Below are 17,360 nucleotides of genomic sequence, written 5' to 3' on the forward strand. Positions count from 1 at the left end.
TGCGGCCGCTCCCGCCCCGCGCGCTTCCCAAAATCCGAATACTGCGACATCCGCGGGCCACAGAACTACTTGTCAAAACAGAAGACCCCGATCGCGCCGGCGCTCAGTACGTCACAAGCAAAGAAATTCACTCGACGAAAGGCCTGGAAAGGATCAAGGCGACTGAAAAAGGTTGGCAACGTCATCCGTGACGATTGACCCAAAAACGAGGCGCTCACGTAGCCCGAAGAACCAGTCGGAAAGATCTCCAACTCTTTCCCCACTCTAACCTCGATCCATTCGGGGGCTAATGATGAAGCTATGTACCTAGGGTAGGGGCACGGACCTGTCCAAAGGAGCCCTACCCTAGGGCATCCCTAGGAGAAGTCGCCTTTCAATCGACTTGAAGGTATCCCACTCGAGGGATTCAAGACACTCGACCAGAAAGCTATCACTCGACCATGAAGCCAACCACTCGACCGCCAGGAGGCCTGTAGTCACTCCGCAGGCAAACGGTCAGCTGTTAAGTAGTCTTTATGGTCATTATAGCACTTTATTAGGGGCGTTACCAGTAACGCCCGACCTTAAATGTACCTTAACCCCTGCATTACTGAGGGCAGGAGGGGGCCGGCGAACTCTATATAAGCCACCCCCCTCCTTAGTATGAGGGGTTCGGACCCCTGTTATTCACACGCCAGTAATCCAATCGACCGCCTCCGGGCACCGAGACGTAGGGCTGTTACTTCCTCCGTGAAGGGCCTGAACTCGTATATCTTGGTGTGTTTACAACTTCCCAATAGCTGAGATCTAGCCTCTCCATACATACCCCCCTACATCACTGTCAGAGTTAGAACCACGACACAACACCTCCGCGATCTGCACACGTTCAGCTCGGTGACGTCCCATGAACTCTCGATCCAGCTGACTGTCGAGCGAGAGCTTTGTCAGCACGACGGCGTGATGACGGTGATGATGAAGCTACTGGCACAGGGCTTCGCCTAAGCGCTACGACGATATGACTGAGGTGGATTACGGTGGAGGGGGGGCACCACACATGGATAAGTGATCAATGATCAACTTGTGTGTCTATGGGGTGCCCCCTGGCCACGTATATAAAGGATGGAGGGAGGAGGAGGCCGGCCCTCATAGGGCGCGCCCAAAGTGTGGAGTCCTACTAGGACTCCCTAGTCCTAGTAGGATTCCACCTCCCACATGGAATAAGAAAAAGGGAAGGGAGAAGGAGAAGGAAGGAAGGGGACACCCCCTTTCCATAGTCCAATTTGGACCAGTCCACGGGGAAGGGGGGCGGCCACCCTTGAGGCCTTTCTCTCCTTTCCCGTATGGCCCATTAAGGCCCAATACGAATTCTCGTAACTCTCCGGTACTCCGAAAAATACCTGAATCACTCGGAACCTTTCCGATGTCTGAATATAGCCTTCCAATATATCGATATTTATGTCTCGACCATTTCGACACTCCTCGTCATGTTCCCGATCTCATCCGGGACTCTGAACAAACTTCGGTCATCAAATCACATAACTCATAATACAAATCGTCACAAAACGTTAAGCGTGCGGACCCTACAGGTTCGAGAACTATGTAGACATGACTGAGACTCATCTCCGGTCAATAACCAATAGCGGAACCTGGATGCTCATATTGGTTCCTACATATTCTACGAAGATCTTTATCGGTCAAACTGCATAACAACATACGTTGTTCCCTTTGTCATCGGTATGTTACTTGCCCGAGATTCGATCGTCGGTATCTCAATACCTAGTTCAATCTCGTTACTGGCAAGTCTCTTTACTCGTTTCGTAATGCATCACCCCGCAACTAACTCATTAGTCACATTGCTTGCAAGGTTTATAGTGATGTGCATTACCGAGAGGGCCCAGAGATACCTCTCCGATAGGCGGAGTGACAAATCCTAATCTTGATCTATGCCAACTCAACAAACATCATTGGAGACAGCTTTAGAGCATCTTTATAATCATCCAGTTACGTTGTGACGTTTGATAGCACACAAGGTATTCCTCCGGTATTCGGGGGTTGCATAATCTCATAGTCAGAGGAACATGTATAAGTCAGGAAGAAAGCAGTAGCAATAAAACTAAAAGATCATTATGCTAAGCTAACGGATGGGTCTTGTCCATCACATCATTCTCTAATTATGTGATCTCGTTCATCAAATGACAACACATGTCCATGGCTGGGAAACTTAACCATCTTTGATTAACGAGCTAGTCAAGTAGAGGCGTACTAGGGACACTCTGTTTGTCTATGTATTCACACGTGTACTAAGTTTCTGGTTAATACAATTCTAGCATGAATAATAAACATTTATCATGATATAAGGAAATATAAATAACAACTTTATTATTGCCTCTAGGGCATATTTCCTTCAACATTTCCCAATAGGGAGGCAACCCAATGTTTATCTTATTTGCAATTTTCAATTTCCATTTTGGTGTGATGACATGATTATTGCTAATATAATGATTGCGTTTTTATCTTTTAATTAGTGTTTGTGCCAAGTAAAGCCTTTGGGATGATTTGTATGGTAGTAGAATTGATTCTGTGCAAAAGCAGAAACTTTTGCGCCCAGTGTAGGAATTTATTCTTTTTTACTGGAACATGATCTTGGTATGAAATTTTTACACAACATTAAGATGGGGAATAAACATCCCTTGCTAAAACGTCTCAACCTCTCCCAGAGCATAATGGGGAACATAGCCTTCAGAAGAATTGTTTATTCAAGGAAATTTGTTGGTCATCAAATACCAACAAGTGTTATTTGTAGATGGATTACAAGCACATGTGGTATGGAATTTTTAAAGATGAGGAAGTTGTAGGTCTAGGGTTCAGAACTGAACATCCAATACTTAGGAAGACACCTGGAAGGCCTATGAAGCAAAGCATCAAAACCTCGCATGAAAAGGTTTATGTGTTAATTAGGAGCAAGGAGAAACAAATGCAAAAGCATTCTGGGGGACTTGGCCATGTCAAGAGGGTTTGAAAAAAGGATGTCACATGGGACCTCGAAGGTGATGAAGTACCCATTGAGGTGAATGCAAATGAACCTCTGGTTGAGGAAGATGCTCCCGCTGAGGAAGATGCTTAGGTGAATGGAGATGATCCTTATCCTATGGAGAAAGAGAGCAAGAGTGGTTTGTTGTTGGTGAACTTAAGCACCAAGATGGTGACTTTGCCAATATGAATAATGTTAGCACCAAGATGATCAATTTCACCAACATGATAAATATCAACACTAATATGATGGATTCGACCAACTTGATTAATAGCAGCAGCAAGATGTTGGATTTGATCAATTCTCTCAATGTCATGAATTTGATAAAATGGCTGAAAGTGTTGTAGGCAGTACGAAGGCATCCATGCCACTTTCATTATTCTATTATTCTCTAGTTGACCATTCTCTGGCCTCCGAAAACATAATCTCCGAACACATAAGGAGCACCAAGAAGGCATCCATACCACTCGATGATTCTTGGGTCTCCAAAAACATAAGGAGGGACAAGAAGCCGAATTTGTAGTTGTGGCAATGTAATATTTTTTAACAATGTATTAGACCCAGTGTATTGTGTTTACTTCTGATGAACAATGTAATTGAAACATGTTAAATGTATGTGACATGCATTTATCTTTAATTAATTAAGAACAATATCAAAATTTTCCTTAATCAATGAATTGGCCAAGGATAAAAAACAATGGGCCAATTGAGCTAAAAACTTTACCAATTTGTACAATACATGTATGTAGAATTACTTGACTTTTTTAGAAAAGCTAGATTTGCTCATTGGTTGAAAAAAATGGCTATATGTAGGCCAAAAATGGTCATTTTTAAGCAAGTGGGGTTTTCAACTTTGGAGAAATTGTATGCTTATTAATGAAAAACTCATGTACTAATATTAGGATATATTGTGATTTCTTTTCACACCTTTTGTTTTTATTATTTATTTTTTTTCTAGAAAAGTTGGGGAAATGCTAAATATAGATTATTACATATAATTTATGATTTTAATTTGCATTTATCATTGCAAATATTAAACCAAGCAGTGCATAGAATTTATAGTGAAAATGAGCTCAAGTGAGTACTTCAAAAGTGTGTGTGCATACTTTAGATATTATCGGAGATAGTTCACTTGGTGATCAGTCATTATTTACCTTGTATAGGTGTATTTTATAAGATTTTTATTATAAGATATTTTACCAATATTATGACTTAATGCCAATTCCAATTAATTTTGGACAACATACATATATTCTTTCATTGTTTAGCCTTAAATAGCTAAAGATAATGCAAAAGTAATATTATTACATGAGAAATGATGGTTTTAATTCATATTTGTCATTATAGGTGTTAAAGCAAGCTGTAGAATTTTCTTGAAGTAGAAAAGATTCAATGGTCGCCGGAATTTGTTTGGGTGGTACAAAGTTCAAGATTTTGGGGTAAGTATTATAAATTTTATAAGAGTTAGTCTATTTTGTGAACAATCTATGTTTTTATCTTATGTATTCTCCTCTAATCACATGGTTATTTTATCATTTGTTTTGAAATCATATAAAATTCATCAGCGAGGAATTTAAACCTAGCTACCTCAAAAAAACAATCAACTTGTGTGTCCCGAAGAATTAACTTCGACAGTGAAGCTAAATAACTCACTTCGAAGGAGATTTTCAAGTCTTCGCCCACATAAGAATTAGGTTTGACTAAGCACACACGAGACGCGAAGACTTCATTCTTGCTTTCACTTAGACTCTCCTTAATAGTACAGTTTGTCTTGCCACTCAAATGAGGAATAAGGAAACTAGAACGAAAAGTCTATAAAACAACTTTCAATTTTTCAATGGGCGTTCCGAAGACTTCAATGCTCTCACAATATTTTTAAGGGTCATCACCCCAAATCCCGAGGGTCATTTTCACAAGTGTATACTTACAAACATATTATTATTTTTATACTGTTTTGTATTCTTTTCTAGAAAACTTCCGGTTTATTCGTCATGCTATGATAATACAGAGAACACAGAAATAACAAAAAATGCATCCATGTTCGTAGACCAGATAGCGACGACTACAAGCATTGGAACTAGTTGAAGCCGCATCGCTACCGTCGCTCCTCCCTCACCAGAGTCGGCCTAAACATGTTGTAGTAGACAATGGGAAAGTCATCATTTTAAGGCCCCACAGGATCTGCGTACTAGAACAAAACCGTCCTCGATGAAGAGAAATATAGATCAAAAGGATCCAGCCTATAGACATACAGACGAAGAAGAACAAAGACTGGATCCAAACAGATCCAAGGAAGGTTAGCATCGACCAAATCACGCGAGATCCACCGGAGACACACCTTCACACGCCCTTCGTGGTCACAAAACACGTCACCAGAACGGATGCTAGGCCGGAGGATTTATTCTATCTTCCGACAGCCGCCACCACCTCATCTTCCCGAGCAAGTCAAAACCCTAAATGAACCCAAAAAACAGACCTAAAAACGAAACAAGATCCCTTTTGTAGTTAATCATTCAAAATTCTCAATCGGACACACAAGATCCCTTTTGTAGTTAATCATTCAAAATTCACAAGGGGACACTAGATGCCCTTACCGGTAGATAGTTTTAAAATTAAAGGACTGAAGCAAACTATCTTGTTGCTTTGAACTATTTTGTAGTTAAAGGGTTGAAGCAAACTAGATTGTTTGGCTAGATAGTTTGAAGCTAAGCGCATGTGTTTAGTCGTAGAACGCCTGCATTCTTCGTTCATACTTGTGCTTTGGGAATTCGAACAAGCAAAATATTCCTTTTTTCTTAACATCCCCATCACGCCAACAATAATCTTGGGAAGCTCGAGCTGGAGATCTTAGGTCTTCATTGGGTCTACCCGACCGAAGCACTTGAGATCTTTAATACGGCGAGAGTGGTCAGTTTGGGCTCGCCGTTTGTAAAAAAATCAACCGAAACTTCTTTTTAACTATTTTTTTGTGGGTATTGTTTTTAATTAATATGACGAGGTAAAAAATATATTTCCATGTTGAAAAAGTGATAGTAGCACCATACATTTATGCCCAGTCATGTTCTGTCAAATCATACTATATCGACAAAGTGTGACTGCAGTATGGTTACATCGTGGACCACCGTGCATAGAGAAACTTTTGCCTCTCGATTGTAACCATGTTCTTATGGAATAAAACTCTTTACCCTTGTGAAAAAAAAATGGAAAAACGATGATAACAAATATTGTGCATACTCTGCGTTTGTACTGTGCATTGAATTTTAGGTTAGGCCATTCCGCCGACCAGCCCCTTGAGCCCAGCCGTCCAGGGTTCGTCCCACAGTCCGAGACGGAGCCCTTGGTGTGTGTGACCCCTATCGCCTACAGACGATGCGAAGCGCATGCAACAACACGCGGTAGCATTTTCTGGGGTTTCTTCCTTCCATTGCCAAGAAAACGAGAGCTTCCTCACCGATGAGTGGTCACCCGAGCCGTAGCAAAGCCGAGCCACGATCGGCTTGCGATCCCTGATGCAACGAGCCGCCCGCAGACGCGCCGGTAAAAAGAGTGTGGGGCCGAAGCCGTTCGATCCGGCGGGCCCACCGCAAGTGGGACCGACTACGGCGTCTGCTTCCACGGAGCCGATAAGATCCAGTGCGTAAAAGCCAACCCCGGCACGCCACGTAGTGGGGCCTACGTGTTGTTGCGAGCGCAGTTTCAGATTAGATTATGGACAATCTTTTTTTTTGCGGGTCAGATTACGGACAATCTAATGGCGCTTTTCATCAATCTTTGGATGCGGACGAGCCAGGGGTCTGATGAGATGGGGCTAAAGTGAGAATTTTCTACGCTGGGCACATGGGCGTGGAAAATTCTAAGTAGAAAGCGAGGTACTCTAATATAAGAATATTTTCTACATAGTATCAAAAATGCTCTTATATTATGAAACGAAAGGAGTAGATAGTTAGTTAATTAAGCCCATGAAGCCCGAGACTTCTAGAAATTTGTTTGGTCTCTGCATGGGACTGCGAAGTGACAAGAATCCTGCATGAAAATGAATTACTATTCCTCTGTTGCTCTTTAAGGGCATCTTGAACGCGGAACGCCCATCTGAAAATTACCTTTTTTTACTCATGCATTCGTTCGGAGATAAGTGATCAGTTCATGAACACGAATGTGAAAGGCGGCCATCCAAGATTACCTATGTACAACTCAAAGCGGATTTAAACATACCTGAGGTAATTCATGCAAATTGGCTGATTTTCAAATAAACTGAAACACATTCATTACAATTCAGACATATTTCATTAAAAAAAGGACGTATGTCAGTCGACATACTTCGCTAGGCCATGAATCGGACTGAAAACAGCGACGCTGGACAGAGAGCAAAGTGGGCCAAGTACATACAGTACCGGCGTCCTCATGACCATCGTGCCGACGTGTACTTCACCACAAAAATTGTGCCTACGGAAGAGGAAGAAGAGGATGCGGTGGCAATGATTGTGAGGGCGCCGGAGCCAGGAAACCGAAGAATACCAATCGAGGTGGAATCCAGCGAGGAAGAAGAGACGGTGGTGCAAGAGAAGACCAAGACCAAGGCCACCCGCCGCTCCAATCGCCTCCAGGGTGCCCGATGCTAAGATCTGTGCGTACTATGTAAGATGAACCCTAATCCCCATTACTATTGTACTCAATCCGGATCTGAAACTTCACATATGTACCGGTAGTCATGTCGATGTTATGGTCGCTTTTATGGTGTTTACCCTGATTCCCCGTTTCCCTAACACGGATCGAATCGAAACTCGAATCGAATGCGATGTAGTAGGCAAGAAGGGTTGGGGGGATAACTTACCACCATTGCCGAAGTGCTATTGCGGATGCCGGTGAAGGTGGCTGGTGGTCTACTTGTTGTTCTTTGATCTGCTGCACGCTGCCGTCGGTGAGAGTGGGGAGAGGGGAGAGCGAGAGGTGAGGGAAGGTGAGGATAATAACTGCGGCGCTTCGGGAAGCAACGCGACTTCTCGAGGGTGGCTCCTCGCGTGCAGCCCCCGTCGCCCACGTGCCTGGCTCGGGCCTGGCTCGCGAGAAACTGTTGATTCGAGCGTAGCTCGCGGGCCTAGTTTGAGGATGCTTCAAAGTTCGTGCGATGCAGGCTAAGCAGTGTATTCAGGCCAACCAAAAAGCTCAAACTCTCCTCACTCGGGCCTTTTTTTTGAGATAAACAAAAACTTTATTCATTAGAGATAGCAAGTACATCGTTTGTGAGGGTCATTACAATTTCATTTACAGGTTCCTCAAACCAATCAGAAATCAACGAAAATCTAACTAAACTCGCAACATTATGAGCTACTTTATTTGCTTCTCTGTTACAGTGTTCGAATCTAGTAGCAACGAAGCCACAAGCATAATGAAAACAGTCGTCGAAAATTGCCGCCGCCGCTCCCGCCGACTGTCCTCCGTTCTTCATGGTATCAATCACCTCCAGGTTGTCCGAGTTAATAATAAGGCGATTACATCCCGCCCTTTGCGCCAATGTTATACCAAATTTAAGAGCCGAGGCTTCCGCCATCAACACATCTTCGCAATAGTCAATCTTCCCGTTTCCTCCCGCGATAAACCTACCTTTTTCATCTCTCAAAACCGTCCCCATCATGCCCCTAAGTAGGTCATGGTCAAAAGAAGCGTCAACGTTAAGTTTCACAAAACCCCTAGGAGGACATGACCAACCCCCTTTTTCATAGTAGCCTTGGGGGATGATGCATTTACGAAGTTTGACGTAAGGGCTAGAATCTCCATCGAAATCTGAAGTGCATTCTGAGTTGTCTCCTTGTGCACTAACTTCCGTCTTTCCCATCATAGATACCATGCTGAAACAACAATCATTTCACGCACATTGGGATGACCCATTATCCTCAAATCTTGGTCTGGCAGAAGTAATAGGTATTCCAGCACCGTCTCTCTAGCAAGGTCAACCTTGCAAGCTTTATCAATGATATCATCCATCCCCAGCCTTGTCCAAACCTCCTTTGCTCTACTGCAAAGGAAAACTTCTCACTCGGCCCTGGTTAGGTCTTATGCGGACAAAACGCGCCCTCATACTCCCGATCGCTGTTGCTTATCGCCATGCGTGGTGCTCTAGCTCTATGGCCATGTCAATCCTTGTTCGGAAACCTTTGCACTAGTAAGTGGATGATTCACGATGGTCTCGTACTTTCTGTCGAGCGTGCTAAACCATAACAAAAGAAGTAAAAAAAAACGTTTGAAAATGTTTTGGTAATGGAACCTACTCCGATCAATGCTCATGGCGTTAATTGATTGATTAATGCTCATGGCCATGACTGCAAAGAAAGGGCAAATCGGAGCCGAGAGATTTAGATCGACTTATTAATTTCCACTGCCGGAATCAGAAAAGAGAGGAAAAGGGTACGGTTATAGTATTGAAAAATAGACAGTCACGAGCAGATCTCTGAATCTACGTGTGTTCTAAGTGGAGACTCGATGTTCCCCGCTGAGTTTTTTTTTTGTGAGATTAAAAAGAAAACCTCGGCTCCACTGAGTTACCATTTGCTCCACTGGAGGAAGTAACATCAATCGCGTTCGGATCAGGTTAAGTTCCGGCAAAGTCAGCATTGTCCAAAAAACTCGGGAAAAGAGAAATACTGAATTCGACCATGTACCGACAGCTTAGGATTCAGGGACACTGCTTTTCACCCCGTTTCTTTATATTCCTGGATCCATTATCCACTGGTCAGTTTCATAGCAGTAACTAAGGATTTACTCTAGATCATATATTTCACCTTCAACCTCAGCTAGGAGGATTTTCTTTTCTTTTCCTTTCTTTTTGTCGATGTAAACTGCGCCCTTCCCTTTAAGAGCAGGCCGTGGCCGATCTGAAGTGGATGTGTCTTTGCCACGCTTTTGCGCTGGCGCTGCGTCTTCCCGTTCTTTTTCTCCGTGACGATAACCCTGTCATTTTCACGTAGAGAAAAGTACGCCCGCAGTGAGTCAGCGACCGCGACTCGTGCGATGGAGGAGATGTCCATTTTATACGTCTTGCATACGTGCTCCGATTGAACTTTTTAAAGGAACCGAATTGAACTTTGTACCACGTAGCCGATTTTATTTCAGATGATCTTATAATTACATCTCGTTTTCTCAACTTCGGTGACAACCGGAGATTAGGCTAGTAGTACGACCGCTCCCCGGGGCTGGGAGCCACGGCGAGGCCGCAGACGTTACCGAGGATGGTCGGGTAGATATCGGCGAACGGGGAGCCGGAGAACGCCGCGCGGTAGCACCCGGCGCCGGCCGTCTCCAGCGCGCGGCAGCAGAGGTCGCTGCCGCGCACGCCGAAGAAGGACCTGACGATGTCGTCCGTGCAGCTCTCCGCCACCACCCGCGACGCCGCCTCCGCGCTCCCGCTGCAGCCAACGGCGGACGGCGCCTCCGCGATCTCTGCCGCGGCGGTGGCCGGCGACGAGGTCGACGTTAGCAGCAGCAGGACCAGTGTGACGAACAGTGGAGGGAATGGCCGGGACATGTTTGATTCAGGTTCTTGCGAGCTGTGACTGATGTGCTGCAAATAGAATGACTGGGAGGTGGCCATGAATTTATGGTTGAGCGATGTGCGGTTGTCTCCTCCGTTTCTTAGTTTCGAATCAGCAACGCGCGTTTTGCTGATCCGTAAGCTGCACCGGAGTTTTGTATCCACGCGTTTTTTTATTTCTTACATTAGTGAAAACGTTTGTATTCACGCGCAGGCGGTGACAGTTATGCTTGCATGGCCCACACGGATTTTCTCCCGATGCTCCAGACTACACGGAACGTCGCGAACTTTGAGAACTGCATATTGGGCCAGGCCTAATGAATAGAACCAACAGGCTTTATTTGGGCCGGTTTAGCGTCTAGAAAGTTTTCAGATCCTCAAAGAAAGTTCTTCATGGCCCAACCTATATTAAATTTTACCCCTTCAATTCTTAAGAGTTGTCTTTGCGGGGGAAAAACTCTTAAGATTATTCTTTCTGGTAAAAAGAAAGAGCTTTGCAAAAAAACTATTATTATTTATTATAAAGAGGGCATCAATCCTTCAAGAAATTCGTAGGTACAGCTGTACACATGTAGGACCGGCCACTCCAGTATGGGCGCATGACTAAACTGGAGGCAACATTATTCCAGCCTCAAAGTCATGATGGAATTGGAAGCACCCGAACTAGCTTAGGTGATCTGTTTTCTTTTCGACGTAGTACCACACGGCTAGCTTTCAAACAAGGTAGCCTAGCCTAGAAGATACGATACCAGACTAACCAAAAGACCATCATATATCCTCCCTCCATTTCAAAATAGATAACCCAATTTTGTATTAAAGTTAGCTGGAACGAAGGGAGTAGTAATTACATGCATCCAGCTGCCGGAATCCAATCCCTGTGCCGTGCAATCATATGGCTATGGCCTATGGGGGACACACACACACACGCCCTACAAAAACAGCAGAGGTTTAATGCCACAGGCCCGGCGCCCATCCCGGACGAAACACGGGAACACGCTAAACGCCTCCGGCCGGCCGAACGAACCGCGCCGGCGAACCATTCACCACGACACGAACGAAGCATGAATAGAGAAATTTTTTGACCGCCGGCAGTTAAGAGGGAGCTGCCACCGACCTGTGCAGTGCAGGTCACATGGCACCACGGCTTTTCCCGTACCCTAATTTAGTTTGCAAGGTGAGCTTTGCGCGTCACTGCATGCATGCAACATGTCGAGGTCTCGTCTTGTGCGGTGCGGTACCTTGGAGAAGCCGGAAGCGCGCCGCGCGCTTTTGCGTACGCTTCCCGTGTGGGGTGGGTTGGCCCGTCGGTACTCAGTGGTCATGTGCCTGCACGTTGCCGAGACCGGCTTTCCAAGCGATCGATGCCCTGGCTGGCTGGCCTTATCTCAGAATCCATCCTCTAGCATGATTGATCTGTGCTAACGTACAGTACGTACACAAGTCCAGGCCACGTATGCGAGTCGTATATAGTAATTAAATCGGATCAAGCAAAGTGGCATGGAGTAAGTTTCATTTTGTTACGTGACCACGAGGGTAGCTGCATATTTAAAGGTTGAGAACGGGGATGTGTTAACGGTTGTGTGGTTCGTTAAACAATCTGGAGTAGACTACATTTTCCCTCGTTCAGATGCAGTGCATGCATGAAAAGTTTGGACACGTACGCAAAGGTACCGCTCTGCCACCGGGTCATTAGTTATTGTTTAGCGCTTAAGAATTGTCCTGATCGAGATGTCTGTGCGGTGCAGGGGTGCAGTACTCAGTGTTTTCCGGCGCCCTGTTTCGGCGTGTCGGCTCACAGGAAAGGGGAGCTCGATCACAGAGAAAATGGGCGTATGTACATGCTCGGTGTATTTTACTCTACTTTCTCCCCGGGACAGATCAGAGATGCACCGGCGTAATCTGTAATCATGATCTAACCTGGCATCCAGCGAGCAATCATGCAGTGTAGGCATGTTCTCCTGTAAATAATAGATAGTCCCCCCTCACCCTCCCCCGTCTCGGGTCGCCCCGGCCCTCGCGGGCGACAAACCCTAGCCCCTGCAGGCCCTTTACCTGCCTCCTTACGCTCCCCCGTCTCGGGTCGCCCCGGCCCTCGCGGGCGACAAACCCTAACCCCTGCAGGCCCTTTACCTGCCTCCTTACGCTCCCCCGTCTCGGGTCGCCCCGGCCCTCGCGGGCGACAAACCCTAGCCCCTGTAGACCCTTTACCTGCCTCCTTACGCTCCCCGCCGCCACACGAGGATGCCGGCGTCCCCGCGAGGCTGCCGATGAAGGTGGCGGCGGGGTCTCTGCTGTCCTACGTCTTGCTGGGGAGCTCTGGTACTCCAGGGTGGCGGCCCTGGGTGCGAAGGTGGTGTTGAGCTCGTCCGGCGAGTGGTGTTGCGTGTGTTGGTTGGCCCTCCCAGTCGCGTGGCCAGTAGTGGCTCTTCGCGGCGTGGTCTGCTCTAGTGGTTGTGCCAGATCGGCTTTGCTACATCAACAGACGTTTACTGGGCGTTTGCGGGGTGATAGTGACTTGCCAGTTTTTGATAGGATTAAGGAGTAGGATGGGGCCCCACCCCGGGTGAAAATCAGGGGGGCTGAAGAGTAGTAGTTGAAAAGCCCGTAACAGCCATGTGTGTAGCATTTTTGGTGCCAGATCTGGATCCTGGCACGTTGTCTCGGCTTCATCTGTCCTTGCCGGCTGCGGATCCAGCCGTCTCCGAGTCCCATGTTTGGTCCGGCATGTGGGTGTGGTTGGGGATGACCTAGGAGGAGGGAAACCCCTAGTCGACCTCCCATTGACCACGATGCCGACGATGGCCCCGACCCAGGTTTCCCTCCTGTGGGGGTGTTCGACCCCCCCTTTCCCCCACGTCCCGCATCTCCTTATCCCAGGTGAAAACCTTGGCCACGTGCGGCCGGACGACAACGGCGCTCCAGCGTCATGATATTATTGAAGACGCCACCTTGGGATGGGGGAGGGCTGTGGATGTGCTTCGAGTAGTGTTTCATGCAGGATGCCAAGGGTGGTGGGTTTAAGGACGCCTTCCCACTCCCGTTGTTGTGGTTCGCTGTCCAGCGACGATGTGGGCTTGCTGGCCGGTGATGGTGCTCCAGTGTTGGTGCAAGTGGAGATAAGGTCTCCCCTGCGGCAAAGTGTGAGGAGAGATGGCGGTCTCTCCTCTGTCCTTGACTTGGCTAGCCTGGCTTTTGCAATGGTGCTCATTCATGCGGCGGTGATCTTGTTACCCTCCGCCTGGTGCATCTCTACGACTTCTGCGCGTGCTGATCCTCTTCAACATGGAGTTCATCTTCGACTTGATCGTGTTGTTTTCTTTGGTGGCAACTGAGGGAGTCCTGGATTAGGGGGTGTCCGGATGGCCGGACTATACCTTCGGCCGGACTCCAGGACTATGAAGATACAAGATTGAAGACTCCGTCCCGTGTTCGGAAGGGACTTTCCTTGGCGTGGAAGGCAAGCTTGGCGATACGGATGTCCAGATCTCCTACCATTATAACTGACTCTATGTAACCCTAACCCTATCCGGTGTCTATATAAACCGGAGGGTTTTAGTCCGTAGGACAACATACACATCAACAATCATACCATAGGCTAGCTTCTAGGGTTTAGCCTCTCTCATCTCGTGGTAGATCTACTCTTGTATTACCCATATCATCAATATTAATCAAGCAGGACGTAGGGTTTTACCTCCATCGAGAGGGCCCGAATCTGGGTAAAACTTCGTGTCCCTTGCCTCCTGTTACCATCCGGTCTAGACACACAGTTCGGGACCCCCTACCCGAGATCCGCCGGTTTTGACACCGACATTGGTGCTTTCATTGAGAGTTCCTCTGTGTCGTCGCCATCAGGAAGGATGCCTCGCCCCGTCTTTAAAGACGGCACCGTTGCTAAGGGAGCTTTGGCTGTCGGCCAAACCCTCCGGCTAGGTGGTTTTCTTATGACCGCCTGTTCGGCTTCTGCGCCGACGATGACCTCTCGAGCCATCGAAAACAATCTTCATGTCAGTTCGGAACTCGCCAAGCAGTTAGACCCAATGGAGCTTTCCTCCATAAACGAGCTCTTGGATCGCTTCGCCGCCCTGGGAGTCGCTACGGATTACGACCAGATTGGGCCTAAAACCGATCTGAGAGAGATTAACTCTCCCCAAGTCACCCATCACGTTGCCGTGGTAGAGGGACAGTGCGGCGACCCTTCGTCTATCTTAAGGACTCGCTACGTCCGGATTCCCGACCCCTCCAAGCCGGATACCCGCGGAGGGGAGGATATCACTCAAGACCTGAACTTAGAGTCAGGCGACGGGCTGGATTCATTGGACAACACCCAGGGATCCAAATTTTCGAGTTCAGAAATTCCTCGGCCTCTGAGCCTCAGACGGGGTGAGGCTTCGGATTTAACTCCACCCACCCACCCCAACATAAGCGATCTATCCAAAATCAGGCAAGAGCCCGACGAAACAGTACATCATTACTGGGCTAGATTCCTCCTGGTTAAGAACAGGCTAAGGGACTGCCGCGAGGAAGACGCAATCTTAATCTTCTGCAATAATTGCACGGACAAGGGAATACTCAACGCCATAAGTCGCCGTGATATCACACGCTTCGCTGACTTGGCGTCCATTGTACAAAAGTATTGTGCGATGGAAAGCGCCTGGAAAACCAAAATAAAATTTTGGGACAATCCGGCCCTAAATACAAACCCAGTCCGAAATAAAAGGGTGCAGCATAACCAGACACCCAGGTCAAATACCAAAAAGCAAAAACCCTCTATAGGGCATGGAACCATACTGGAAGGATGGCTTAACGGACCCTGTAAAATTCACAGTACAGAGGACGCCACATCAACTCACAGTCTTAGAGCATGTTGGATACTCCGGCAGGTGGCCAAAATTGGCGAAAACCTCCTAAATCCAGAGGCCACAGAAAGCCACCCCAGCGACACCCATACGGTATTAACAGTCTTCGAGACTTTCGCATCAAATAATATGCGAAAAAGGACACTCCGCAGCCTTGCCAAAGTCTACCAAGTAGCAACAATAAACCCATGGAGTGACACGGCTATTACCTTCAACGCAAGTGACGAACCTAAATTCCGAACAGCCCGAGCACCAGCCGCATTGGTCCTCAGCCCAATAGTGGACGACTTTTGTCTTACCGAGGTACTCATGGACGGCGGCAGCGGATTGAACCTCATTTACGAGGAAACCCTTCAAAAAATGGAAATAGACTGGAACCGCATTGAGCGAAGCAGCACAACCTTTAGAGGAATAATCCCCAGTCGGGAAGCGCGCTGTACAGGAAAAATCACACTAGATGTGGTGTTCGACACGCCGGATAATTGCAGGTCCGAAGAGATCACGTTCCATGTGGCTCCGTTCAGCAGCGGTTATCATGCTCTGCTAGGGCGGGAAGCGTTTACAATCTTCCAAGCAATACCCCATTACGGGTACATGAAGCTCAAAATGCCCGGGCCTAACGGGATCATCACTCTCGCTAGTGATCCGGACATAGCACTCCGCGCCAAAAACAAGACAGCCGCACTGGCCCTCGAGGCACTATCCGAAGCCCTAGCGGCTGAGGAACTGACTGCGCTGCGCTCTACGGTGAATAGGGACGATGTGGTACTCGACAAAAGATCCAAGTCCATCTCCTTTAAACCGGCGGACGAAATAGTCAAATTCCAAGTCCATCCAACGGACCCAAATAAAACAGCTTCCATCGGGGCACAGTTAAACCCTGATGTAGACGCCGCACTGCGAGAGTTCCTACGAGAAAACTGGGACATTTTCGCCTGGCACCCTTCATACATGCCAGGAATCCCACGCAGGCTGGCCGAGCACAGCTTAAATATCCATACAGGATTCAAACCTGTCAAATAGGCTCTTCGGCGTTTTTCCGAACCTAAGAGACAAGCTATGGGAGAGGAGCTAGCAAAGCTATTGGAGGCCGGATTCATCAGAGATATAAAACATCCGGACTGACTAGCAAACCTGGTGATGGTACCAAAGAAGGACAAATCCTGACGCCTGTGCGTTGATTTTAAAGACCTTAACAAGGCTTGCCCAAAGGATCCCTTCCCCCTCCCCCGCATCGACCAAATTATCGACGCTACCACAGGACACGATTCGTTGTGTTTCCTCGACGCATATTCCGGCTACCATCAAATCAAGATGGCAGAATCTGACCAATCCGCAACGGCATTTATCACACCATACGGCCCATTCTGCTTCAACACAATGCCCTTCGAGCTCAAAAACGCCGACGCAATATATCAGCGCATGATTCAGACATGTCTGGCAAGCCAGATCGGCAAAACAGTGGAGGCATACGTAGATGATGTGGGCGTCAAAACAAAACATGTCGAAATCTCTAGTAGACGACTTGAGGCTCACATTTGATAACCTCCGAACATACGACATCAAGCTCAACCCGGAAAAATGCATTTTCGGCGTTCCAGCCGGAAAGCTCTTGGGCTTCATTGTATCCGGTAGAGGAATCGAAGCAAATCCAGCCAAGATCCGAGCTCTGTCGCAACTGGATATCCCAAAGGACCTCAAACAAATACAAAATTTAACCGGATGCGTGGCGGCTTTAAGCCGCTTTATCTCCCGCTTGGGAGAAAAGGCCCTACCCCTTTACCGCCTCCTTCGGCGCACCGAACACTTTGAATGGACGGATGCAGCCACGGCTGGACTCGAGGAGATAAAAGCCATACTCGCAACAAACCCAGTCCTGGCCGCGCCAAATATTGGCGAACCAATGCTATTATACATTGTAGCAACACATCAGGTTGTAAGCGCAATGCTCGTCGTCGAACGAGAAGCG

At 47.3% G+C, this 17,360-nt stretch overlaps 1 protein-coding gene across 1 annotated transcript; it reads right to left on the reverse strand.

Moving 5' to 3' along the window:
* Positions 1–10,082: 10,082 nt before the first annotated feature.
* On the reverse strand, positions 10,083–10,916 carry LOC147971682 (uncharacterized). Its single transcript, XM_087522828.1, has one exon. The coding sequence runs from the start codon at positions 10,593–10,595 to the stop codon at positions 10,173–10,175; it is 423 nt and encodes a 140-aa protein (XP_087378954.1). The 5' UTR covers positions 10,596–10,916; the 3' UTR covers positions 10,083–10,172.
* Positions 10,917–17,360: the final 6,444 nt, after the last annotated feature.

Source organism: Triticum urartu, chromosome 5A (assembly GCF_056163025.1).
Source record: "Triticum urartu cultivar PI428250 chromosome 5A, HENAU_Tu73, whole genome shotgun sequence".
Classification (NCBI taxonomy): domain Eukaryota; kingdom Viridiplantae; phylum Streptophyta; class Magnoliopsida; order Poales; family Poaceae; genus Triticum; species Triticum urartu.